Source organism: Pipistrellus hanaki (assembly GCF_964339955.1).
Source record: "Pipistrellus hanaki genome assembly, chromosome: 16".
Classification (NCBI taxonomy): domain Eukaryota; kingdom Metazoa; phylum Chordata; class Mammalia; order Chiroptera; family Vespertilionidae; genus Pipistrellus; species Pipistrellus hanaki.
The window spans coordinates 17,928,204-17,955,371 of record NC_140518.1 but is presented as its reverse complement, the minus strand read 5'-3'; the positions used below and the strand labels follow the sequence as shown (position 1 = coordinate 17,955,371).

The window sequence follows — 27,168 nt, the reverse complement described above, 5'->3', positions numbered from 1 at the left end:
TCATCACTTTGATATTTCTTGCTGCTCCCTTCTGGCCTGCAAAGTTTCTGTGGAGAATCAGCTTACAGTCTTATGGGAGTACCCTTTAGGTAACTAATTGCTTTCTCTTGCTGCTTTTAAGATCCTCTGTCTTTAACCTTTGGTATTTTAATTATGATGTGTCTTGGTGTGGGCCTCTTTGGATTTATCTTGTTTGGGACTCTGTGTACTTCTTGGACTTGTATGTCTATTTCTTTCACCAGGTAAGGGAAAAGAATAAATGAGAATAATCAGCGATGAGAAAATCAACTGATTTTGGTGGAGAGTATGACTTATAAGGTATTAAAACTAACTATAATTACGTGGTCAGATAGTTAGACTAGAATGTCTAGGACAGAAAGCCAGGAAAACCATGGTATTAATGAGGTAGGAGCATTATTGCTACTTCATTTTGTGGAACTACCCAAGGCATTGTAGGATACATTTCCATTATGACCAAAAGATACCTTTTAATTTTTCAGATAATCAGGGTCTGCCCTTGATTGAAACCTGAGCTGGAGATATAATGGAGATGTTAGATTTTATGTTTTCTTGCATCAAGCATTTACCTTAAATGCTTGGAGTGCTGATCCTTTTGTGTTTAATGACTTGTTCATGATGGATCATTTCCTCGTGTGTTTTCTAAGGTTTCTTTATAAGCTTATCTCAGGTAGGAATTGCTTTGGGTGAGGATGACTTACTATTGACTTTTGCACTGGGATCCCAGGCCATGGATTGATTTTGTAAAAGTTTTTTATTGTGTTAAAATATATATAACATGAAATTCACCTTTTTTTTTTTTTTTAATTCTCACCCAAGAATATATTTTCCATTGATTTTCAGACAAAGTGGAAGGGAAAGAGGAGGGAGAAAGAGAGAGAAGAATCAATAAGAGAGAGACACATTGATTGGTTTCCTCCCACATCTGCCCCAACCGGGGTCTGGGATTGAACCCAAAATCGAAGTACATGCCCTTGACTGAGAATTGTACTCACAACCCTTTGGTCTGTGGGCTGACACTCTAACCACTGAGCAATAGCCAACTTTGAAGTTCACACTTTTAACCATTTAAAAAAAAATTCTCACCTGAGGATATGTTTTTTAAATTTATTTTAGAGAGAGGAAGGAGGAGAAAGAGAGAGTGATATATATATATATATATATATATATATATATATATATATATATATAGAGAGAGAGAGAGAGAGAGAGAGAGAGAGAGAGAGATTGAGAGAGAGAAACATCAATCTGTTGCCTCTTGTACCTGCCCGAGCGAACATGCAACCTAGGTATGTGCCCTGACCAGGAATAGAGCTTGCAATCCTTTGTTACCTGGGACAGTGCTCCAACCAACTGAGCCACCTGGCCAGGACTGTTCCTGATTACCTTTGACTTCATTCTCTGTAAAAGTAACTCTTGTTCGCTTTTTTTCAGCCATATCAGCCTTCTCTTTAGGAGTTTTATGCTTGTTGTGCCCTTAGCCTGGAACGTTAGCTTCCTTTCTTCATTGGGGACTTGAGAAGTTACCTCCTTGAGGTCTTTCCTGGCTACCAGATTTAAGACTTTAGCCCCTTTTTTATATTTGTCCTTTTATTTTGTCTCCCCTCTTATATTGTGACTCTTGGATTTATCACTATCTTATTATTTATCTTGTTTTTCTGTTTTTTATTTGTCTTTCCAACCATAATACATTCTCTTTCACACTGTATTCTTAGACATAGTAAGCACTCAGTAATATTGTTTCATGAATGAATGGCATTTTAAGGAAGGTAACTCTGGCATCAGTATATAAAATGAACTGGCATCCGTATATGAAATGGACTGGCATCAGTATTTGAAATGGACTGCGATGAGTAGAATCTGAGAGGTGATGAAAAGGCTAAAGGACTAAAGAGGATACACAAGGAAGATATTTTTGAGGTAAAATAGAAAGGATTTAGTTACTAGAGTGGCGAGGAAAAGGAAAGAATGAAGGCAATAATTAGTTCTGAAATTTCTGGCTAAAGAGACTGGCTGATGTAACATTGGATTATTCCACACCCATATTAGGTGCAAAATGATCATATATTAAATGAATAATTATCCAGAGAAATTACCTTTTGTACTAAATTCTACTTTCAAATGTAATTTATTTTTTTAAATATATTTTATTGATTTTTTTACAGAGAGGAAGGAGAGGGATAGAGAGTTCAGAAACGTCGATGAGTCATCGATCAGCTGCCTCTTGCACGCCCCCCAGTGGGGATGTGCCCGCAACCAAGGTACATGCCCTTGACCGGAATCAAACCTGGGACCTTTCAGTCTGCAGACCGACGCTCTATCCACTGAGCCAAACCGGTTTCTGCTCAAATGTAATTTATTAATTGGATGGTTTCTTTCCATTCTTCTGAGTCCTTTCTAATTTACCTTTGTTTGAGCTTTGGGATTATACTTCCTCTGGACTTGTTATAAGCCCTTTTAGCAGTGCACTGCAATATTTCGCCCTGAAGATTTATTTCCATGATTATCTACTTTCATAGTTTACTGTTTCCATCTATGTTGCTGAAGAAGGAAATCAGAGATAGCTATGTAAGGTTAATGCTGTCAGTACAAGCCCTTTTGTGACTATATAATTCTTTCCAATTTAAAGGAAGTAATTTTGCCGAAACCGGTTTGGCTCAGTGGATAGAGCGTCGGTCTGCAGACTGAAAGGTCCCAGTTTCGATTCTGGTCAGGGGCATGTACATTGGTTGCAGGCACATCCCCAGTAGGGGGTGTGCAAGAGGCAGCTGGTCGATGTTACTCTCTCATCGACGTTTCTAGCTCTCTATCTCTCTCTCCCTTCCTCTCTGTAAAAAATCAATAAAATATACTTTAAAAAAATTAAATAAATAAAGGAAGTAATTTTCATCTTCTCTTTAGTTGCTCCCTATCCTCAACTTGTACAAGTTGTTTGAAATTTAAAATAGTGATTTCTTAGTAGATTAAAGTTCCCCTGATAAAATTGTCTTTGATTATTAATCCAAGATTATATATTTCAAACAACTAAAAAAAACACACAAACATAAACCATGGAGCCCTGGCTGGTTGGCTCAGTTGGTTAGAGCAGCATCCTGTGCGACAAAGCATGACAGGTTCAGTTCCTGGTCAGGGCACATACCAAGGTTTCACATTCAATCCCTGATTGGAGACACATGTGGGAGGCAACTGATCAATGTTTCTCTCCCTTTCCCCTCACCCCACTTTTCCCCTTTTCTCTGCTCCCCCAGTCCCCTCTTTCCTTCACTTTTCCACTCTTTCCACTCCCCTCTCCCCTTTCTTTCTTTCTTTTTTTTTTTTTTTTAATATATTTTATTGATTTTTAACAGAGAGAAAGGGAGATAGAGAGCTAGAAACGTCGATGAGAGAGAAACATCGACCAGCTGCCTCTTGCACACCCCCTACCGGGGATGTGCCCTCAACCAAGGTACATGCCCTTGACTGGAGTCGAACCTGGGACCTTTCAGTCCGCAGACTGATGCTCTACCACTCAGCCAAACCAGCTTCGGCTTCCCTCTCCCCTTTCCCTCTCCCTTTTGGCTAGGGCTCTTTTAACTATTTTAAATCTTTTGACTTTCCATATAAATTTTAAAGTTTATATCTATAAAAAAACACACCCTCTGGAATATTGCTTGGAATTGCATTAAATCTATAGGTCAATTTGAATAGAATTGAAATCTTTATCATATTGGGCCTTTCAGTGTATAAACATATGTGTTTCCATTTATGTGAGTCTTATTTGATGTCGTCAGCATTTTGTAGTTCCAGCATACATTGTATTTGTTTTGTTAGATTTATACTTAAGTATTTCCTTTTTAAAAACTATTGTTGGGCCGAGACCGGTTTGGCTCAGTGGATAGAGCATCGGCCTGCGGACTGAAAGGTCCCAAGTTCGATTCCGGTCAAGGGCATGTACCTTGGTTGCAGGCACAAACCCGGTAGGGGGTGTGCAAGAGGCAGCTGATCGATGATTCTCTCTCATTGATGTTTCTAACTCTCTATCCCTCTCTCTTCCTCCCTGTAAAAAAAATCAATAAAAAAATATATCTAACAAACAAACAAACAAACAAAAACAACTATTGTTGGCCCTAGCTGGTTTGGGTCAGTGGATAGAGCATGAACCTAAAGACTGAAGAGCCCCAGGTTCGATTCTGGTCAAGGGCACATGCCCGGATTGTGGGCTCGATCCCCAGGGAGGGGCATGCAGGAGACAGCTGATCAATGATTCTCTCTCATTATTGATGTTTCTATCTCTCTCCCTCTTCCGTCCTCTCTGAAATCAATAATCATGTACTAACATTTAAAAAAAAAAAAGCTATTGTTGGTAATATTTTTAAAGTTTTGGCTTTTGTCTACTGCTAGTGTATAAATATATATAAAACTATGATTGATTATTGTTTTTTGACTTTGTACTCTGACCATGCTAAACTCATGAAGTTTTGAGAGTTTTCTGCTTTGCTTTGTTTTGTTTGTTTTTGGTAGATTCCTTTGAATTTTTAAAGTGGACAATAATATCTTCTGAGAATAGTCAGTTTTATTTCTTCCTCTTAGTCTGTACGAACTGACTAGTTTCTAGTAAGATGGTGGCTAAGAGTGGTTAGAGTCAGTATTCTTGACAGTCTCGGACCACTAAGGATGATTGATGTTTATGGTAGATTTTTTTTTTTTATCAAGTTGAGGTAATTTTCCTGCATTTCTAATTTTTAATCATGAATGGATGTAGAATTTTATTTAAATGCTTTTTCTACATCAAGTGACCTGATCATGTGATTTTTCTTCTTTGAACCATTAATATGTTGGATTATATTGAATGATTTCCAAATATGTAATTAACTTAGCATTCCTAGGAGGATAAACCCCTCGTGGTCATAGTGTGTGTGAGAGAGAGAGCGTGTGTGTACATTACTGGATTTTATTTGCTAATATTTTGTTGAGGATTTTTGTTTCTGTGTTCATGAGGGATATAGGGCTGTAGTGTTTTGTTTTTTGTTTGTTTGTGTTTTGTTTTGTTTTGTAATGATCTGATCTACTTTTACTGTATTGGAGTAATGTCATCTATGGAAGATTTTGTGTAAAATTGGTATTTTTTAAATATTTGGTAGCAGTAGAATTCATTGAAACCATTTGGGCTTGGGTATTTCTTTTTTGTAAAGGTTTTTAAACCACAGACTTAGTTTTTTAATAGCTATACAAATATTCAGGTTACTGTTAAGTCTTAGGTGAGTTTCAGTAATTCTTATTTATTTATTAAAAGGTGTGTTTAGAATGAGAAGATCAAGGTTTGCTACTGACCAGCTACATGACCTTGAAAAAGGTAGTTTAGCCTTAACTTTTGTGGTCCTTAAATTGTTCATCTGAAAAATTAGAGTTAGACTTATTTGTCGTCTTTAAAGTTTCTCAGAGTTTTAAAATTCTCTAATTCTGGTAGGATAAGAGTGTATATGTTTGAACTTTATATGAAAGGATGGTGAGTCTCTGTTTCTTGTTTTATCTGTCAGTTTTCGAAAATTGGTTTACGTAGATTCACTTTGCCTTTTAACATATCAGTTCCATATTTTCTTTTTATAAATGGTTTATTTTTTGATGAAAAGGTATGGCTAGAGGCAGACCTCTTTCTGCTTTTATACATGATATACTGCGTTATTTGAAAAAAATTACTTTCATAAGCCATGCAAGCAGATGTAAGTCAGTCACATGTTAGTTTTTAATGCCATTCTTTCTTGAAAAAATTAAATTATCAGTTTAGAATGTATAAAATGTTAGAAATGAGTTTCTTTTTTGGTAATTATCCTTCTGAATCTTCATAAGTTGTGATTATACTTCAGATTTTAAGAGTCATTCATTTTTGGCTACTTAATAGAGACTATTTCTATGTAATTATTTTATGTAAAATTCATTTTTAAAAGATGGCACATTATTGTGCATCCTGTTCATTTATTGGGTTAAAGCAAAGTGAAACTAGCATACAGATATGCTGCTGAAGGAAACATTAAGTTGCAGGCTGCAGCTGGAGGATTTTACGTAGGCACCTGTGGGTTTGAGTGCGTTCAATATACAGACTGCAGTAGGAGGCTGGCACTGCCTCTGCTGACTCCAGTACACTCCTTCACTGCTGCTCTGCTGAATTTTCCACTGTCCAGAAGACAAACAAAATGGTGCAGCAATTTCAGGGCATGGGGAAAAAATAACCGTCAATATGACTCGAAGGTGGGTTTGCTATACTGAATGGCAGAGGAAACTGTTTAACGAGATTAAAGCTTGGATATAGTTCAGTATGTCAGATATGCTTAGCTGTTTTAATATTTGATTGTGGCCATTTAAGAATGAAAATGTATAGTTTTGAAATCTGCATGGCTTCTAATACATAGAGGTTTTGGTAAATTGCATGTGTAGCATTAGTAAATGCATGCATGGTAGCTTATGAATAGTTTTTTATTTGTACTATATGTATATGTGTAATGTGTATACATGTACACACATTTGCATATATGTGAAGGGTTTTTCCTATTAATGCTAGACTTTTTAAAAAAGTTCTTACAGATTTTATATTTTCTATGTTACACATTTGTCACAGCTCCTATCAATGTCTTTTATATTGTTCATTTTATAATAGTAGAGAGCATTAGTAGAGCAGTCTCTGGTGAGGTGGCAAATAAGTAGAATGAACACTGGAGTTGGCACTTACATTTTATTGATGACTATAATGCAGTGAGTTCGCATTGCACATAGTCATGGTTTAAATCTTTTATGAAAGCAAAATGTTTGTAAGAATGGCCATGTTGTAGACAGTGAGTATAAAATAAGGAAAGTAGGACAATTAAAATTTCTCTGTCCTTGGTTTTTTGAGTAATGCTCACTCAAGACATTTTGTCATTTTAGAAGTACAGTTGAAGAAATAATTGAACACCAACTAGAGAAAAACATGGAGGTTTAGTTTCCCACCCCCTCTCAGAAAGCACTTTAGTTATGTACTCATGTATTTGGATTTCAGTGGCAGCATATTACTGGGGAGCTGTCCAGTTGAAACAAGATATATTTACTTAAGCCACACCAAACAGATTCAGGTACAATTTGAATCATCATATGTGGGATGCTTTTGAGTTGTAAAAAGAAAGAAAATACTAGGTTCACAGGTTCCAGCTTAATGTATTCTAAAAAATCTGAGTTCTATATTAATAGCACAGAACAACTATATTTAAGTTATGCAGCATTAACTCTGATTATATATATTTCCAGTACAAGTGTATTGCAAGTATTCTGATCATATAGGAGCAATGCTGCTGGCATACTACTTTTTGGTTAGTATTTTAGGTGTTAAATTGGGGTATAACATTTAAAGTTCAGAGTTTCTTATTTGAGAAAATGTTTGTCCAGTCACTTAAAATGCTTCATTGAGTTTTTCTGTGCTTTAAAAAAATTGCAAAATATTAAACCAGAGTTTAAAATCTATGTATAATGTTTTATTCTATACTATTGACATGTGTGTGATAAGAATTAACTCTATGGCTATTTGCCACTGTGTTGGGTTAACTCACCCACTTTATTTCTGTAGACAGAAATAATAAGAATCAGCATTAATCTTAATAGTCTGCAAATTGCTCATATTCTATATTTTCAAAAACTATTTCTTTTAACAATGCAAATCCACTCTCTTCTCACCCAAGAGAAAACAAATTATCCTCTCTTCTGTACTATTTTCCTTTGCTTTTATTGAATAACACAGAAGAATCATTATGGGATTTTGTGCCATATTTAGTGGCCAAAGATTGCTAACCATAGATTGAAATATGCTATAATTATTAGGATGTTTTATGTATCTAAAATGTTATATAACCCTGATGGAATGTTGCAGATGAAACAAAGAAATCTGATTGGTTCCTCACAAGACACGGCAGCCTTGAAATCCATTCTAACCAGAGGCTTTACAGCAGCCTGGATGGTTAGTTGGCATCACAGTAAAAACAGAAATAAGCCTTGGAGATGGTGAGGGGTTTTGGAAGAGAAATTCAAGTTGTTAAAGCACGTCAGCAATTCTAACCTTTGAGCAGTTTATTTCCTTGCAGGTTATTTTTTTCCCTCTTAGCCTCTCCCCCCCCCCCCTTCTTTTTCTTATTGTTACTTCAAGAGAGTGTTATATTCTCTTAAGTTAACAAACTTTTAAAATAGTATTATTAAATGAATTGCAAGGGAACCTTTAAAAGGATTTTATTTTTAGAATGGGTTAATGAATAATATAATTTCAGAACTTATTAATAATGGATGAATAGGACTTGTGTGGGGGGAGGGAGTATGTGTTGGAAAAGAGTTCTGAAGAACAGGACGCTAATCGGAACTCTTTGGCTCTACCCTTCATCATTAAAATTGCATTAGATAATGTGTCAGCTAAGACTTCAGTGATGCTCGGCGAGGGCACGTTGTTACAGACATTCAAACAGCAGCCTATTGCAAGTCAAAACAGGTGGAGAATTGTTTGCTGTCTGCTAGCTATTAGAAACACCCTTGAGATGTAAGAACAATATATGTTAGCTTTTTATTTATTTATCATTCCTGGCTAGGTGGTCTGCTGGAATATAGTTGTAAATTACAGTATCCAACCCTTTTATAATTCCAGAGAAAATATTTAAAATACATTTGTAGTTCATTCTATTAAAATTTGAAAATTCTTATACTTAAAACAATAATAGGTCAACCTCATTTACAGAATCTGGGGGAGGGAAAATTACTGTGAGCAGGAACGAGTATTTAAATCAAGAAAATAAATTATATTGAAAGGAAGAAAAGCATAAAAATAAAACATTTAAGGAGTCACATATAATGTATAGATATGGTCTGAAGAAACCAATTATATCGTTGGATTCTATTTCTATTCTTATTTTCTAAATTATTCGATATGCTAATACAGTCAGGCTGAAGGCAGCTGGCTGCTAGTGTTACAAGCAGAAAACAAAATGGCTGGCAAGGATTAGTACTGTAAATTTGCGATACAGAGCTCGATGCAATTAAGATATCTTTTGTTGAAGGAGAATATTACAAAGTAAGTTGATGAGAGGATGATTGTTATACGAGATGCTTTTGACAAGAAACAGTTTATTAAAGAAAATGATTTTATGCTATAAATAGAGTAATTCATTTTCAATTAAGCAGTAAAAATAAAACAAAAAAACCTTCTTGTTAATATTCATTTAACCATTACTGTCTTTGCAATTCTAAGATCCAGGTAGTTTCTGAGGATATTTATGCATCTTTCAAATTAACAGTGTGGTTAAGAGTAAAAGAAATAAAAATAAATATATTAGAATAAGGGGGGAAATTTAGAAGTAAGTTTTGGGGAGTTTTATTTACTTGTGATTCTTTTAGGTTAGAATCATTTAGAAGGATAGAAGAAATAGAGTGATGGGAAAATTTAGAGATAAGAATGAAAATACAGTTTAGAAAATGACAAATCCATATATTTGTATATTATTAAAAAATGTTTCTCTGTATTATCATAAACCTTTCCCATGGATTTTTAATCAATTGTTGACAGATTAAATGATGTTAACATTGTTGATAGGCTCAGACAGATTGAGAGATAGCTCAGGAATTGTTAATTACGTAGGCTGGAGAGAGCACATTAGCTCGCTTGCCTATCACAGTGTAAGAAGGCAAACAATGTGAAATTGTTATCTCTATTTCTCAAGCACATAGTATGATGCCCCAGCGCTTAATGGGTATCTAGTAACAGATGAATGCATAACAGCCAACACTTTGTGTGTGTACAAAGACACACACATACATAAATACATACATAATTATACAAATTTAATTTTCATAACTTTATGGGATAAATTTATTTATTAATATTTATTTATTTATTTAGTAGATAGAGAAACAGGGGCAGAGGAAAAGAAGTTAAACGACTTGACCTAAGTCTTACAGTAAGTGTTGGAGCCAGGCTTTGTATTTGTGTGGTCCCAAACTTCTGCATCATCTCTTCCTCCAGGAACTGAATATTAAGATGTGTTGGTATTCAACAGTATTGTTAGCCCTCAGGAGCATACAATATGTATATTATCTGGCAGAAACTGCAGAGCAGAGAAAACCTCTCTACTACATCTCTTCCAAAATTGCTTTAACTGACATTTTGTTTTCTAAAATCATTTTTCTATCACTTAGCTATAGCTGATGGTTCATTATCATCAGCTAATGTAGATGTCAGTTCTAAGAGCTACTTAAAAGCTCAGCAAGTGTATTCAGGAAACAGTTGGAAAACACATGAAGCTTTCTGTGCTCCCCCAGATGGCTGCCAACATACAATGAGCCATCAAGTCCAGTTCATTAGAACTTCGAATATTTCCTAACCTTCTCTTTTTTTTATTTTAGGATATCTTCTTTTGTCACTTAAATTACCATGTCTTTGGACTCAGGACCCTTTAGTCCATTCTGTATTTTGCTATAAGAATGAATTTTCACAAATATAACTTTCAGAATAAAATATGGCATATTTTTCTCTAATTCTCAATGTTATAACCATAGCTTAACACATGTAGAAAGACATAGGTAATTCACAGACTCATACAGATTTAGAATTTGGTAAAAATAAAATAAAATAATAATAATTAATTAATATTTGAATCTTCTTTATCAGAGATGAAATATCTCAGTATAATTTATCCATGAACAATTTTTAGTTTAGTGCATATTTTAAGTTTTATTAAATGGTATCATTATCTCTGTATCATTCTATATCTTGTTTATTTTGCTCTTGCTGAATATAGACGTGGCTTATTTCTTTTATATATTGTACAGTATTCAGTTTTAGAGTGCATATCTTCAATCCTTATTTTCCTAATAGAAATTTGAGTTTATTTCAATGTTCTTTTTGTTTTGTGTTATTATAAAAAAATGCTGCAGTGACTATTCTTGCACACATATAAGAATTTTCCTAGGAACTATATCTAGAGATGGAGTTGCCAGGATGTGGGCTATTTGTCTTTTCACTTTTACTATGTAATTCCTCTCCTGTGTACATATTTACACGCTACTTAGAAGTGTTTGAGAGTTCCTGTCCTGCTATATCCTTACCAACATTCAAATGGTCAGAATTCTTCATTTTCCCCATGTTACACTGATTTAATTTCTGTTTCTATCATTTCTAGTGAGGCAGAATATACTTTCATGTGTTTATTAACCTTTTATATTTCCTCTTCTGGTACTAGCCTCTTCATATTCCATATGCATTGTTTCTCTTGGATTATTTATCTTTTTCTTATTGATTTATGGATATTCTTTTCTTTTTGATTTATGGATATTCTTTCTATGTTCTAGACAGGGTTCGACAAATGGTAGCCCATGGTTCAAATCCACCCACCATCTATTTTTGTGCAGCATGTGAGCTAAGGGTTAATTTTACATTTGTTTTGATTGATTCAGGGAAAAGATTAAAGAAAAAGTAAAAGGTCACAACAATGAAAATTATGTGAAATTCAAATTTCAATGTCCATGAGTAAAGTTTCATTGGAATGCAGCCACACTCATTTAATTACATATTGTTCATGGGTGCTTTTGCAATACAGTGGTAGAGCTGAGTAGTCACAGCAGAGAACATACGTCTGCAAAGCCTAAAATATTTTAGTTTTAGTTTTTTGGCAGAAGTTAGTAGACCCTGTTCTAGGTTGATCCTTAGTCTGTGATGCTTATTACAGATATCTTCTCTCCTCTCTGCCCTGCCTTAAACTTTGCTTTTGGTTATAAGACTGAAACTCTCAACTCCTGTTAAATAAAGTATAAAATTAAAAAAAAAATTATTACATATGTCTCCTTTTCCCCACATTTCTGGTTGTTCTCACCCCTCTACTGTCTGTGTCCATGGGTTATGCTTATATGTTTGCATGAATGCAAGTGTTTTGGTTGCTCTTATACACACACACACACACACACACACACACACACATGCTTTCCCTCTGAGGTTGGATGGTCTGTTCCATGCTTCTGTGTCTCTGGATCTATTTTTGTTCAGTATATCCCACAAATGAGTCAGATCATGTGATATTTATCTTTCTCCAACTGGCTTATTTCACTTAGCATAATGCTCTCCAGGTCCATGCATACTGTTGCAAATGGTAAGAATTCCCCCCCCCCCCCTTTTTTTTTTAAACAGCAACATAGTACCACTCATCGGCTGAGGAGCAGTTAGGCTGTTTCCAAATCTTAGCTATTGTAAATTGTGCTGCTATGAACGTATATCCTTTCTGATGGGTGTTTTTGATTTTTTGGGATATAGTCCTAGAAGTGGAATTACTGAGTGAAATGGGAGTTCCATTTTTAATTTTTTAAAGAAACTCCATACTGTTTTCTACAGTGCCTGCACCAGTCTGCATTCCCACCAGCAGTGCATGAGGGTTCCTTTTTCTTCACATCCTCGCCAGCACTTGTTTGTTGATTTGTTGATGATAGCCATTCTGACAGGTGTGAGATGGTACCTCATTATCGTTTTTATTTGTCTCTTTCAGATGATTAGTGACTTTAAGCATGTTTTCACATGTCTCTGGGTATTCTGTATGTCCTCTTTCAAAAAGTGTCTGTTCAGGTCCTTTGCCCGTTTTTTGATTGGGTTGTTTATCTTCCTTTTGTTAAATTGTATGAGTTCTATACATTTTGGAGATTAAACTTTTATCGGATATAATATTGGCAAATATGTTTTCCCATGCAGTGAGTTTTCTCATTTTGTTGAGAAGTTTAAGATTTTAATTTATTCATTTTTATTATTCTCCCTATGTTGTTTCATAAATTTTTCCTGACAGATCACAAATATATTATCCTATCCTATCCAATAAAGAGGGAATATGCTAATTGACCATCATGCCCTCACAAAAGATGATGGTGCCCACAGCCAATAAGAAGAAGAATATGCTAACTGACTTCCACGCCCTCAAAGATGGCAGTGTCCACAGCCACAAGATGGCGCCCAGTCCCCTCAGCCCCTCCAGGGTAACAGGCATGTGGCATGGACAGGCCAGTACCCAGGTGGGTCCGGCTGCTCTATGTGCCTGCCTCCGGAGTCTCCCAGTCCCCTCAGCCCCCCAGCTGCCCAGGGCCAGCCTGAGGCGCAGGCAAGCCTCAGATGGCAGCTGCTCAGCCTCCCAGGACTGGCCTGAGGCACAGGCAAGCCTCGGTTATTGGCTGCCCAGTTGTCCAGGGCCAGCCCGAGGTACAGGCAAGCCTCGGATGGCAGCTGCCCCACCACCCAGGGCTCCCTGTGGCTCAGGTAACCAGGGCCGGCCGAGGCTTGCACTGCCAGTAGTGGCAGCAGCAGAGGTGTGATGGGAGCGTCACCTTCCCCCGATTGCTGGGTCGCCTTCCGCCCCTGAGGGCTCCCAGTTTGTGAGAGGGAGCAGGCTGGGCTGAGGGACCCCCCCTCCCCCTCAGTGCATGAATTTTCATGCACTAAGCTTCTCATATTTTTTTTTATTTTTTATTTTTTTTATTTTTTTATTTTATTGATTTTTTACAGAGAGGAGGAGAGAGGGATAGAGAGCTAGAAACATCGACGAGAGAGAAACATCGACCAGCTGCCTCTTGCACACCCCCTACCGGGGATGTGCCCACAACCAATGTACATGCCCTTGACCGGAATCGAACCTGGGACCTTTCAGTCTGCAGACCGACGCTCTACCACTGAGCCAAACCGGTTTCGGCTAGTATTTTTTTTTTTTTTTTTTTTTTTTTTTTTTTTTTTTTTTAATGGTTAAAGTTTTGTTCGTTTCTTTCAGATGTTTTTTTTTTTGGTTTTTTTCCCTAGGTTTTTAGCACATTTTGATTTTTCTTTTTTAGCTTACTATTTTTGTAATAGTATTGTGGTGTGAGGAGATCTAATTATTTTTCTCATATGGAGAAGGCAACCTTTTCTAACTTGTTGAGTAGCCTTTCCTTTCTTCAGTATTTTATAATTCTACTTTCTCACATATAAAGTTTCTTTGCTTACATGCAAGTCTCTTTTCAGGATTCTTTGTTCAGTTCTTGACTTGTTCTTTGATTAAATATTTTTATATTCCACTTGATCTTAATGATTCCTATTATTCAACCACATAGTCACTATTATATTCATGTTTCCTACTTCCTTAGGAGAAAGATACAAAATTGTAATAATCTAGTAAGTCTTACAAGTTTTTGAATTTTGTATATTATATATACCAAGGTCATATTGTTAGCTTTAATAGCATTTTTTCTTTAAAACATTTTTATGTTGAATTTTTATTTTCATTGCCATCATTATTACAACCACATAATTCAGTAAAGATTAGATGCTTACAAGTTCATATTATTATTCTAAGGACTTTAAAAACATATTTACATATAAATATAAATAACAAAGTAGTATTTAGGCATAAAGAATACATAAAACATAATTTACTTGAAAAAATTTAAGGTATATTTAGGTAATATGATTTTTTGTTACTTTGGTTTTTAATTGAGTGCTATTGCATTTAAATATACTTGGTCAAAATAGAAAGATAATGTGCTTTTTCTTGGGGGTTGGAGTGGTGAGGGGGAGATTTAACTTTTAGTCTTCTAGTAGCATTTATTTTATCTTTTTAGGGAGTAGGATGAATGAATATAAGGGTTTATTTTTATTGTGGACTATTTAACATAAAATAAAAAATCTCTAATACTAGTCCTTTTGAAACTTACCCACATATAGGAAAGTATTTTGGGTGAAAAACATCTTATTCTGACTCTCCAGATATATAGTACCGTCTTTCCCCGAAAATAAAACTTCCTCCGAAAATAAGACCTAGCACATGGAAAGATAAAATAAGACCTAGAGCAACTTTGGGAGAAAAAATTAATATAAGACACTGTCTTATTTTCGGGGAAACAGGGTAGTTGTTTCTCAGGTTTTTGTTCTAGATATCCTGAGTATAGAGGTCAAGAACTGAAAGAAAGCCAATATAAGGGGGAAAAAAGAAGAGTTAATTAGAAATGAGCTGGAAAAGTAGAACCTTATGGACCATGTTAAAAATTTTAAATCTATTCTAATGGGAGATCATTTAAACATTTTGAACATTAAATGGATAACTATTAGATTTCTATCCTATATTATAAAAGGCTAATATGCAAATAGACTGAATGGCAGAACAGCCAAACAAATGGTTGCTATGATGTGCACTGACCACCAGGGGGCTTATGTGGAATATGGTGGCCACTGTGGGATGGTTGAGCAGGGGAGCAGGGGAGGGTGTCAACCAAGGCAGGGTGCTGTTCGCTGTCATCCGGGTGAGCCTCTGGTTGTTACTGAAAATTCTTTGCTCCTGAGCACTGTGGTCCTACCCAGCTCTCACACCTGTTGCTGACATTGGAGCCAGAGCAATTGCTTGCATCCACTGCCAGTGCTGCTGGCACCCAGCACTGGTCCCAATCACTTGGCACTGTCAGCAGATGTGAGTGGGACTGGTGCCTTCAGCACATGGGAGCAGCAGCAGCAGGAGTGGGGCTGCCAGCAGTGAGGGGACTAGGGGCTGGACAGGGGCACAGAGTATGGGCCGAGACCCACCCCTTTGCCCCCGCAGCCTGCTGCCCACAGTTCCTTTCAAGGTGCACAAATTCATGCACTGGGCCCCTATTTTCTAAAGAATTAGTTGCTTTGTGGATAATCGTTTAGAAGAGAGTGGATATAGGGATGGATGCAGGTTGGAGATGGAGACAGGTGGATGGATTCAAGACATTTAGGAAGGAAAATCAATATTATTTTGGTGATGAATTCATTGAGATGGGGAGCTCTGATAGACTATATCAGGTTTGAAGGGGTGAGAGGAAGGTTAGAATTTTATGTTCAGATATTTTGAGTTTGAGGTATATTTGAGACATTCAAGTAGAGATTTCAAAAAGGCAGTTGTTATAGATGGACCTTTCCTATCTATTATACTCGATGAATTGGGAGCTTCCTGGTATAATAAAGAATTTAAAAGTGAAACATAAATATTTGGGTTGAGAATTGAAAATCATTACAGAACTCTAATTTGAAAATGGCATTTCGTTTTTAGGGGAAAAAAATCAAAGGATTAAATAATTTCACTTTTGGCTGTTCATGTTTTCCCCCTCCCCCAAATCTAGTTCTAAATCTAGAATTAATGTGGCACTAAACAGGGGCTAAGACTTATTAAATTCCTGGAGTGTTTAAAGCAAGAGGGAAAACAGTATGCTTCAGTGAATCAGAGAGGCAAAGAGTAGGAGATAAAGTCAGAGAGGTAGTGTAGTGTCTTGATTTAAGGACTTGGAATATTACTCTTATTAAAGTGAGAAATCTTTGAAGGGTTTTGAGGAGAGGAGTGTTTAGATCAAATTTGTGTTTTAACAGAACCATTCTGATTGCTACATTAAGAACAGATTGAAGCCAGGCTGGTGCAGAAGCAAAGAAACCACTTTACACACAAAAGTTGGCTTGGTCCAGGGTGGAAGTAGCAGTGTGAGAAATAGTGTGTGGATATGTTATGAAGGTACAGCTGACAGGATTTGCTGTTGTATTTTTTGTGCTAGTGTTAGGGGAAAAGGGATTAAGGGTGACTCCAAGGCTTTTTGACTTGAGCGACTAAGAATGTAGTTGCTGTCTTACAGAGATGAAGACTGTGAGAGGAACAGGTTTATGGAAGCATAGTAAGTATGTTAAATTTTGAGACAGTTGTTTGATATTCAAAGTAGAGATGTAGGGAAGGCAATTCCATATGTATTGGGTTAGTTCATGAATAACGTCCAGCTAGTGATATAAGTTTGGGAACATCAGCATATAGATGAAAACACAAAGCCATGAATCTGAGATAACCACGGGATGTACGTGGCAAAGTCAGTAAGAAAAGCAAGCCCTAAAATGCTACAACATTGAGAGTTTAGGGAAAAATATCAAGTCAGGGAGACAAAGGAAAAGGAGGCATAGAGGTAGGAAAATAGGGTGTTTTGGAAGGTAAGTGAGGAGAGAAGTGATTAACTGCATCAAATGTTGTTGATAAATTAAAAAATAAGAAAGCTGCCCAACCGGTGTTGCTCAGTGGTTGAGCATCAGCCTGTGAACCAAGAGGTCATGATTTGATTCCTGGTCAGGATACATGCCCAGTTTGTGGTCTCTATCACTTGTGGGGGGTATACAGGAGGCAGCCAATGATTCTCTCTCATCATTGATGTTTCTCTCTCTTTCCCTCTTCCTCCCTCCCTCTCTAAAATCAATAAAAACATATTTAAAACAATAAGAAAACGGAGAAGTGACAATTGAATTTAGCAATGGACTTTATAGGAGATCTTAAAAGTGAGTTTTCTGCACTGGTGTGGGCAGAAGCCTGATGGGAGTGGCTTTGAGGAAGAAAGGGAAAAGAAAATTATTAATAGTGATAAGACATAACTCTCAAATGGGTACAAAGTCTTTGTAGTTCTTCATCCCAAATATTCATTTTTATTCTCAATGTTCATGCATTTATTCAGGATTTCCATTTCCTGGGCATATTGCAGTGATCTCTGCCTTTAGCCTGTGACCCCATAGTGCCAACTTACGTATGCTTGCCAAATTTATCTTTTGAAAACACTAATTTTTTTTACCCACACTTAAAAAACATGAAGTTCAAATTGATCATTATGAATAAAGATTATGCTTTTTGTGATTATGCTTCTGCCAACTTTTCTGCTTTCATATCCTGCCTCTACTGTATAGTTCTGTGCTCTATCCATTGCCAAACTCTTTGAATTTCTCCAAATGCATCATGTTCTTTTATTCCTGCCTATCTTTCAAATGAAATCTGGTTTCAACAGATAAGGACAAAAATAAATAAAGTATGCATATGTGTGTATATATGTACTTAGTATTGCTTTTTATCTGTTGTAAGTTTCTATGCTGCACGTTTTTTCAAAGCTCCAATTTCATAGAACATTAAAAAATTATAAATTGACAAAAACAAATAAACTCAAAATTCCTTCTAGCTCTATCGTTCTGTGAATCTACTAGTATGTAGTGCTTATATGTAGAGATATTTGTGCTTACTAAGAAACTCCAAAGAACAATGAAGAGGAAATTGTGAAATTAAGCTCAATTTTGAATGACTATACTGAGTAGCCAATGTGAGGGGAAGTTTGAAATCAGATTATTTCAAATTCACCTTGAAATATTTTATTTATTCTCTAACTATGCTGTTAGAGCTCTCTAACATGTTGTTGTATGTTTGTGTATAGATGTGAAAATAAACTATATGTATTCCCTTTTGCAAGGAGGTGATATGGAGTGATGAAGAAGAAATCATTGAGATTGATGGGGAGAATAAGATAATAGTACTTTGGATTAATTCTGCTTGTGTGTTTTTTTTTTTAATAGTAAGAGTTTGGATAAAAATAAAAGGAAAACACTGAATTCTTTAAACTATGTTTCAAACCTGATCAATACTATTTATTAGTTTTTTCTTGAATTTGATTTGATTGATGAATGCATTAATTTTACAGTTTTTCCTTGACAAAATTAAGTCAACAATGTTTTATAGTACTCACTTTATACAAGACTCCAAGTTGGCACTGAAAATATTGTGAATGGGGTTTTCAAAGGCACACTTTGAACCTTTTATAGTCCAGATATAGTCATATAAATAATTAACTATTATACAGTGTGATAGTATTGTAAAACAGGAATGTATAATGTGCTATGGAAGCACAGAAGAGGGAACAATTAATTCTTTCTGGTAGGCATCCAGAAAGTCTTTATAGAGATGATAGGAAATGACATTCAAGTAATCTTTTGGTGAAAGGCTGTTGTTCATTGTGATTATGATAGGTGAAAATTCCAGTTATCATTTAATAAGTGTTCACTTAGTGGCAGATGGCATGCTATGTTTTATGTACATTACTATATTTGTTTCTCACCATAACTCCATAGGGTCAACTCATAGATAAGGATGCTGAGGTACAGATAATTTAATTTTCCTAAGGTCTTAAAATAATAATAGTTCCAAGATGGAGTCCAACTCCGCGGTGATAGACACCCAACACCATTAATATACATTGAGTACAGTCGTAGTCTGTTATCAACTGGAGGTATTGTCAAGTATATTTTAGGTAAAGCAAAGCAGGATAAATAAATTGATGGAGGCCTTATAATACATTTCTTCTTTAAATATCATCAGGTAGTTCGGTGCTGCCTTAGTATAGGGGAATGTATTATTTAGGATTTTATAGTTACATGTAACAAAAAATTTGACCTCTAATTACTTACACGAGGGGTTAGCAAACTTTTTTTTTTGTAAAGGGCTTATGTTCCTGGTCGTTCTTTTGCATTTTCTTTAAGTTCCATTTATGTCCACCAAATCATGTCTGTCCTTGTTGGCATTAAGTGTATACTATTCATACCTGAATAGTAAAACTTTAATATGTGTGTGTGTGTATTCTATTCAGTTTTAATACCTCCCCAACCCTTCTATTATAGTCATATATTTAAGTTCCTAAAGGAAGATTGAAGACAACTTCCAAATTTGAACTCAGAAATCTAATCTAATATTTATTCTAGCTGAGAACACTGAAGATGGGCTTGAGCTGACATATTTAAAGTCACTTAAGTTGTTTATTTTTCAACTATAATGTTTTGATCCTGAATTGAAAAGAATAAATCACTTAAAGGAAAGAAAACATTTTTCTTGGAATTGTTTCGTCACTTTCTTATTAGACTTCCCCTAACTTAAATTCCTTCATAGGAAATTATTAAATACTGAATATTCTCTATATGGTTGGTATTTTTTTTATTAGGAATGTATTAGTGCTCTAATACACCTGAGTTGAAAGTGGTCTATTTTATGTGGTAATTCTCCTGTGAGATTATTCATAACTCTTTGAAATAATGGGAATTAAAAAATCTATTAACAATGTTTCTCAGTATTAAAGATATGTTGTTTTATATTATTTGCTGAATTTAACTCAGTAAGCTGCTAACCATGTTCTCTGATGATTATCTCAAATCCAGGAAATCCCAGCTCTGATTTGAGAAGTTAGCACTTGAGTTGGACAGTCAGGTCTTTCCTTTTTTATTTCTGTACCTGTTACATCAGTGGGTTTTCCTCTCTTAAGTTCATATACAGAGTGGAGCAAAAGTAAATTTATAGTTGTGAGTATGCGAGTTTATTCTTGTGTTATTATTTATTATCTAGTGGCCCTGCACACAAATTCATGCATGAGTAGCTTGCTGACACTTGCCTTAGCTGGCTGCCAGCCCACCGCTGCTGTAGCTCTCTGCTGCTTGTAGCTCATTGCCCTGCCCTCCTGTAGCTCTCCCTCAATTGTAGCTCACTGGCCCACCCTCCTTATGATCGGTTGTTACACGTCACAGTATAACAACTATTTGCATATTGCCTCTTTATTATATAAGACTAGAGGCCTGTTGCACGAAGAGATTAATGCAGTAGGCCTTCCTTCCCTTAGCTTCCAGCTCCAGTTTTCCTCTGGCACCTGGGACCCAGGCCTTTTCTCTAGCCATAGTCTGCCTTCTTCCTCTTTGTGGCAGACTCCAGAGTCTGCAGTCCTGTCTCTGCTGCGGCACTCTGCTCCTGTAGATCCCTACACCGCCTGCCCTCCTTCTCATAGCAGGCATCCTGCCCTGCCTGGCCACTCCACGTCTGGAGCAGCTGGGTGACCGCCATCTTTGGCCTTCTAATTTGCATACTCATTCTGATTGGCCATGGGTGTAACGGAGGTATGGTCAAATTACATGTTTGTCTATTATTAGGTAAGATTATTCTATTACCAGGGGCCCAGTACATGTATTCATGCACCTTGAAAGGAAATGTGGGCTGCAAGGCTGCAGTGGGCACAGGTGTGGGTCTCAGCCCATCCTCCACGCCTCTGCCTGGCCCCTCCCACTGCAGCCCCCAGTCTGCTGTCTACTGGCAGCCCCACTCTCGCTGTTGCTGCTCCCATGTGCTGACAGTGCCGGCCTCACTCTCACCTGCTGATGGCTCAGAGTGATTTGGGCCGGCCCTGACAGTAGGTGCGAGCAGTGGGTATGAGCAGCGGCTGCTGCCCTGATCATCCCTCAGAAGCAGGTGGAGGTGAAGAAGCCTTCAGGGGTGATTGGGGCCAGCAGCCACCACTCACACCCACTAACAGTGGGTGCAAGCAGCGGCTCTGGTGTCTGCAGTGGTTGCGAATGGGGCCATCGCCAGCAGTGGGTGTGGGTGGTGGCTGCCTCCCTGATTGCCCCACAGGAGCAGGGGAAGGTGGAGAAGCCCTCAGGGGTGATCAGGGCTGGCAGCCACTACTCACACCACTGATGGTGCCAAGTGATCGGGGCTGGTGCTAAGCACTAGCAATGGGTGTGAGCAGGGCCGGCCATGGCAGCAGGTGTGAGCACTGGGAGGGACTGTGGTATGCACCGTAGCAAAGAATTGCCACCAGAAGCTCGTCCTGATGACAGTGACTGGCACCCTGTTTTGGTCTGGTACCCCCACTCACCTTCTCCACCATCCTGCCACAGCCAATGCTCACCATATTCCACGCTCTGCTGCCTGCTGCCAATGCCCCCACATTCCATGCATGCCCCCTGGTGGTCATCACACATCATAGCAATCATTGTTTGGCCTATTTGCATATTAGGGTATTGCATATATGAAGATTTGTGCAAGAATGGATCCTCCTTCCATTGGCTGCTGGCCCCATCTCTGGCCAGAGCCACCTTTTCACTACAGCCTGGAGCCACCTTTCCACCTTCCCATGCTGCTCAGAGGCCCGGAGCAGCTGGGGTGGTGCGGAATGCCTGATTTATCACCCTTGTGATCACGCAAATGTCCCACCCCACCCCCAGCCACTTGCACCTACATATTCAAATTAACCCACCATCTTTGATGGGTTAATTTGCATACTCATTCCTGATTGGCTGGTGGGTGTCAAAAGTATGGTCGATTTGCATCTTACTATTTTATAGTGTAGGTCTGATGCATGAAATTTGTGTACTTGGGGTTTGGGGTCCCTCAGCCTGGCCTGCACCCTCTTGCAGTCCAGGAGCCCTCAGGGGATGTCCATTAGTCAGACATCCATAGCACTTGCTAGCTGTGAGCCCAGCTTCTGACTGAGCAGTGTTCCCCCTATGGGAGTACACTGACAACCAGGGGGCAACTCCTGTGTTGAGTGTCTGCCCCCTGGTGGTCAGTGTGCGTCATAGAGACTGGTCATTTCACTGTTTGGTCAATTTGCATATGTAGGATAGATTTTCCATAAGAACAACTATAAACCTACTTTTACCACACCCTGTATATTTGTACTAAGTCTTTAATTCATGTTTCGTGAGTAAATTCTAATTTCACAGATATAGTCCTGCTATACCTTCTACACTCCCCAATGAGGAAATCCGTATTATGCAAATAATTTGACTTGCTCTGTATCTATAATACATTGTCAGGTCTTATAGCCATTATTACATCTATAATGTCTCTGTTTTAAAACCTTCATCAATTGTATGTGTAATTCCTTTTTTTTAAATTAAATAAATCTTTATTGTTCAGATTATTACAATTGTTCCTCTTTTTCCCCCCTATAGTTCCCCTCCACCAGGATCCTACCCCACCCTCTGCCCTTACCTCCCCCCCCATTGTCTTCATCCATAGGTATACTCTTTTTGTTTAGTCTCTTTCCGCACCCCACTACCCTTTCCCCTAGAGAATTGACAGTCCACTCCCTTTCTATGTCCCTGATTCTCTTATATTCATCAGTTAATATTGTTGATCAGATTTTTTATTCCCTTGGTTTTTAGATTAACTTGTTGATAGATACGTATTTGTTGTTCATAATTTTTATCTTTATTTTCTTCCTCTTCCTAAAGAACTCCCATCAGCAATTCATATAATTCTGGTTTGGTGGTGATGAACTCCTTTAGCTTTTTCTTATCTGTGAAGCTCTTTATCTGACCTTCAATTCTGAATGATAGCTTTGCTAGGTAGAGTAATCTTGCTTGTAGGTTCTTGCTATTCATCACTTTAAATATTTCTTGCCACTCCCATCTGGCCTGCATAGTTTCTGTTGAGAAATCAGCTGACAGTCGTATGAGTGCTCCCTTGTAGGTAACTAATTGTTTTTTCTCTTGCTGCTTTTAATATTCTCTCTTTGTCTTTTACTCTTGGCATTTTAATTATGATGTGTCTTGGTGTGATCCTCTTTGGATTCCTTTTGTTTAGTGTTCTGGATGCTTCCTGGACATGTAAGTATTTCTTTCACCAGGTGGGGAAAGTTTTCTGTCACTATTTCTTCAAATAGATTTTCAATATTTTGCTCTCTCTCTTCTGGGACCCCTCTGTCTTCCAGTTAGTTTTGAAATTGTTGTGCGAGGCAGCATTATAGGTATTGTCCTATGCTGCCATCTTGGTTTCTCCCTGTATGTGTAATTCTTATTGCCAGTCCTTATTTTGATGTGTCTCTAGTCACTTTGGTTGCCCAATGTTAGTTCTCTGTTAGAGCTAGGAAGAGAACAATATTTCCTACATTTTTGCATGTTGATAACAGCTTGTCATTACTCTTTATACTTAAAGGTAAATTTTATTTGATTGAAAACCTTCAAATATGTCTTTGTGTATTTTAAATATATTATTCCATTTTCTTCTATTACTTTTTTCTTATAAATCATGTGATGTTTTGCCTAAATGCCCAAAGGATTTTTTATCCTTTTTTCTTTGAAGTCCAGGAATTTTAATAGAAAATGTAATTTTCTTCTATTACTTTTTCTTATAAATCATGTGATGTTTTGCCTAAATGCCCAAAGGATTTTCTACCCTTTTTTCTTTAAAGACCAGGAATTTTAATAGAAAATGTAATTTTCTATATTAAATATAAAAGAATTACACTTTCTATTACACTCACTGCTGTCCTCCAGTAGCTCTCTGCCTGTTGCCCTACCCTCCTGTAGCTCCCTCTTTCCCCCAACCCCCTCATAGCTTGCTGCCCTGCCCCCTCCTATAGATTTGGTGCCTTGATCTAAGTTGATTATCTCAAGTACACATGGTGTTTTTATATGTAATTTCATATATGTATGTATATGTTTGTGTGAGTATGTATACATGAATTTACACAGACATATAACCATATATATTACACATACATAGACATTTTTTTTCCAGGGAAGCTTTCTTAAATTATAGTTTTTATATTTGTCCATTTTATTACTTTGATTTTCTTCTGTAGGGACTCTTATTTTTATTCATATCTGGATAGTTTTTGCCTATTTCCAACAGTTGTCATCTTGCAAATCCTTTTTAATTTCTTTCTTCTTTTAAAATAATTTGTTGCCGAAACCGGTTTGGCTCAGTGGATAGAGTGTCCACCTGCAGACTGAAAGGTCCCAGGTTCGATTCCGGTCAGGGGCATGTACCTTGGTTGCGGGCACATCCCCAGTGGTGGGTGTGCAGGAGGCAGCTGATTGATGGTTCTCTCTCATCGATGTTTCTATCTCTCTATCCCTCTCTCTTCCTCTCTATGAAAAATCAATAAAATATATATTTAAAAATAATAATTTGTTAAAGATTTTCATTCTTTTACTTTCTGTTTTTAAAATATTTTTTGTTGTGTTTATTTGCTTTTGTGTTTTTTAATCATTTAGTCTTCATTACTGAAATGATTTTTGCTTTTTTTCTAATGAATTCGTGCGGCAGTAGCTCTCCAGTAGCTCACTGCTGTCCTCTAGTAGGTCTCTGCCTGCTGCCCTACCCTCCTGTAACTCCCTCCTTCCCCACCCCCCTCATAGCTTGCTGCCCTGCCCCCTCCTATAGATCTCCACTGCCCACTTGTAGCTCACTGCCCTTCCCTCCTGCTGATCCATGATTCAGTTAGTCGTTATGCTTCACAGCGTAACGACCATTTGCAAATCACATCTTTATTATATAGGATTCTTTCTTGGTTTCTGTCTTTTCATTTCTGAGTTTTTCTGATTTTGATTTACATTGCTCTTTTATGTATTATAGTAGAGGCCCAGTGTTTGTGCACTGGTGGGTCCCTTAGCTTGGCCTGTGCCCTCTTGCAATTCGGGACCCCTCAGGGGATATTGGATAACTGGATTTGCCTGATCCCCACAGGCCCAGTCCAGATAGGAAGGAGCCCGATTCTGTGCATTGAGCCCCTGTCCCCTGGTGGTCAGTGTGCGTCATAGCAACCGGTCAACCAGTTGTTTGGTTGCTTAGAATTTTATACATATAGATAATAAGTATTCTTATCACTCATAAAACATGTAAACTTAATTTTTTTTATAGTAAAACATATAGCCCTGGGGATTATTTGATGTACTTTAGGTCAGTGGTCGCTAACCTTTTGGACCTCGTAGACCACCAGTGGCCCATGGACCACCGATTGGCGATCACTACTTTAGATAAATAAGCAGCTGTAATTCATTTAGCATTGCTTTAAATCAAGGCTTCTAAATTGCAATTCTATGAATGAACTTCAGAGTTGATAACATAGCTTTATTATATGCAAAGTGGATAAGGAAAGATACCCTTTAAGAGGGAGAATAAACTATCCCCACACACACAAAAATTAAGGATAAGAACCTTTGGTTTATATAGGAAATATCCTCAAATATTTTAATGATTGAAATGATAAGAAATGGAAACAAATTATACATATAATAATTTTAAGATATAGGCAAAACCAGAGTCTATATTACATCAATTTTACTATCTGTTTGCTTATGTTTTTTCTAATTTTATGCAGATGGAGGGAGCGAGGAACCACCGGATCGAAGACAGTCAAGTGTAGACTCTCGTCAAAGTCGCTCTGGGCAAGGTAAATTAAAAAGAAAAGATATCAGCTATACCTTCCTAGTACTTAATCTGAGGTCTGGGGTTTTCACTGGGTCTAGTTTACATATTCTAGGGTTTTAGTCGTTACAGTCTTAGGGTTCTATATCCCAATACATTTAATTTAAAATAGTTGTATATGACATCATTTGTTAAAGGTAAAAGAAAATAAAAAATAATCTCATGTCATTTTTAAATTATGTTAAGGTTTTAAGTAACTTTGGAGCATTGTGGTATATGTTTGGGTAACACTTATGGAATATAACCAAAAGTAAATTTTTAAAATATATATTTATATTAATCTCAGAGAGGAAGGAAAAGGGAGAGAGAGATAGAAATAGGAACATCAATGATGAGAGAGAATCATTGACCGCTTGATCCCTGCATTTTTCCCACTGGGGATCAAGCCTGAAATCTGGGCATATGACCTGACCAGGAATTGAACTGCAACCTCCTGGTTCATAGGTTGGTGCTCAAGTACTGAGCCAAGCCAGCCGGGCCAGAAGTAAATGTTTAACAGTAATGCTTGTTAGCGTATCATCACACTGGCTTTTAAAAATTTGGTAAATGCTATATTTATAATCTTAGCTCTCTCAGAAGAGGTGGCTTTTGCTTATAATTACTGTCTTAAATTAGGATCTTCTTATTTTCTTTTTCTGTTCAAAATTTATCATTATAGGCTTTTAATTGTTTTCTTTTTTGAAGTGACAGCTTCCAAACTAGGTTAAAATTTGATGTACCAGTGACATTTTTAGATAGGCCTTCCCTCAATTACCTTATTTAAAACTAGAGGCCTGGTGCATGAATTCGTGCACGGGTGGGGTCCCTAGGTTTGGCCAGTGATCAGGGTCTGACAGATGGGTAGAGGGATTGCAGGAGGTTGGCCAACTGGGGGCAGGGACCACAGGAGGTTGGCCTCCAGTCCTAAGGAGGGAGCTGACTCTTGGCCCCACTGGGAATGTGGCCGTGGCCTCTGCCACCCAACCCCAGTTCCCAGTCCCAGTAAACTGGGAGAGGAGGTGATGGTCTCTGAGCCAGGTGTAGGAGGAATGGATGCTAGATGCCAATTCTGCCATCGGCACCCTGCCACCGCACAGTTCCCTGCCTTCCTACCTCCTCCTTCCCTTGCCTCTGCTCCACCACCGTGGCAGGCAGGCAGCCCCCAAAGAAGGGAGAGGATGGGAGCGAGACAAACTCTTGTGTCAAGGGCTGACTTTCAGTAGATCGCAGCAAGGGAGCTGCTCTGCTACATATGAAACCTTGACCCAGAAGCAGGTTGTCTATTAATGGTTTAGCATCAGGGGCTCATGGTAGCTGGCTGGCTGGGGAAGGGACCACAGGCAGTTGGCCAGCTACCAGAGGTTGGCTG

The 27,168-nt window shown here is 37.6% G+C and overlaps 1 protein-coding gene across 7 annotated transcripts in view; it reads left to right on the top strand.

Moving 5' to 3' along the window:
• TANC2 (tetratricopeptide repeat, ankyrin repeat and coiled-coil containing 2) overlaps positions 1 to 27,168 on the top strand; it is a 248,763-nt gene that overhangs the window by 49,699 nt on the left and 171,896 nt on the right. For all 7 annotated transcript variants that reach the window (XM_084861644.1, XM_084861642.1, XM_084861641.1 and 4 more), the window contains exon 3: positions 25,714 to 25,785. In XM_084861644.1, the coding sequence (XP_084717770.1) occupies positions 25,714 to 25,785 (72 nt within the window). The remainder of the gene's footprint in view (positions 1 to 25,713; positions 25,786 to 27,168) is intronic.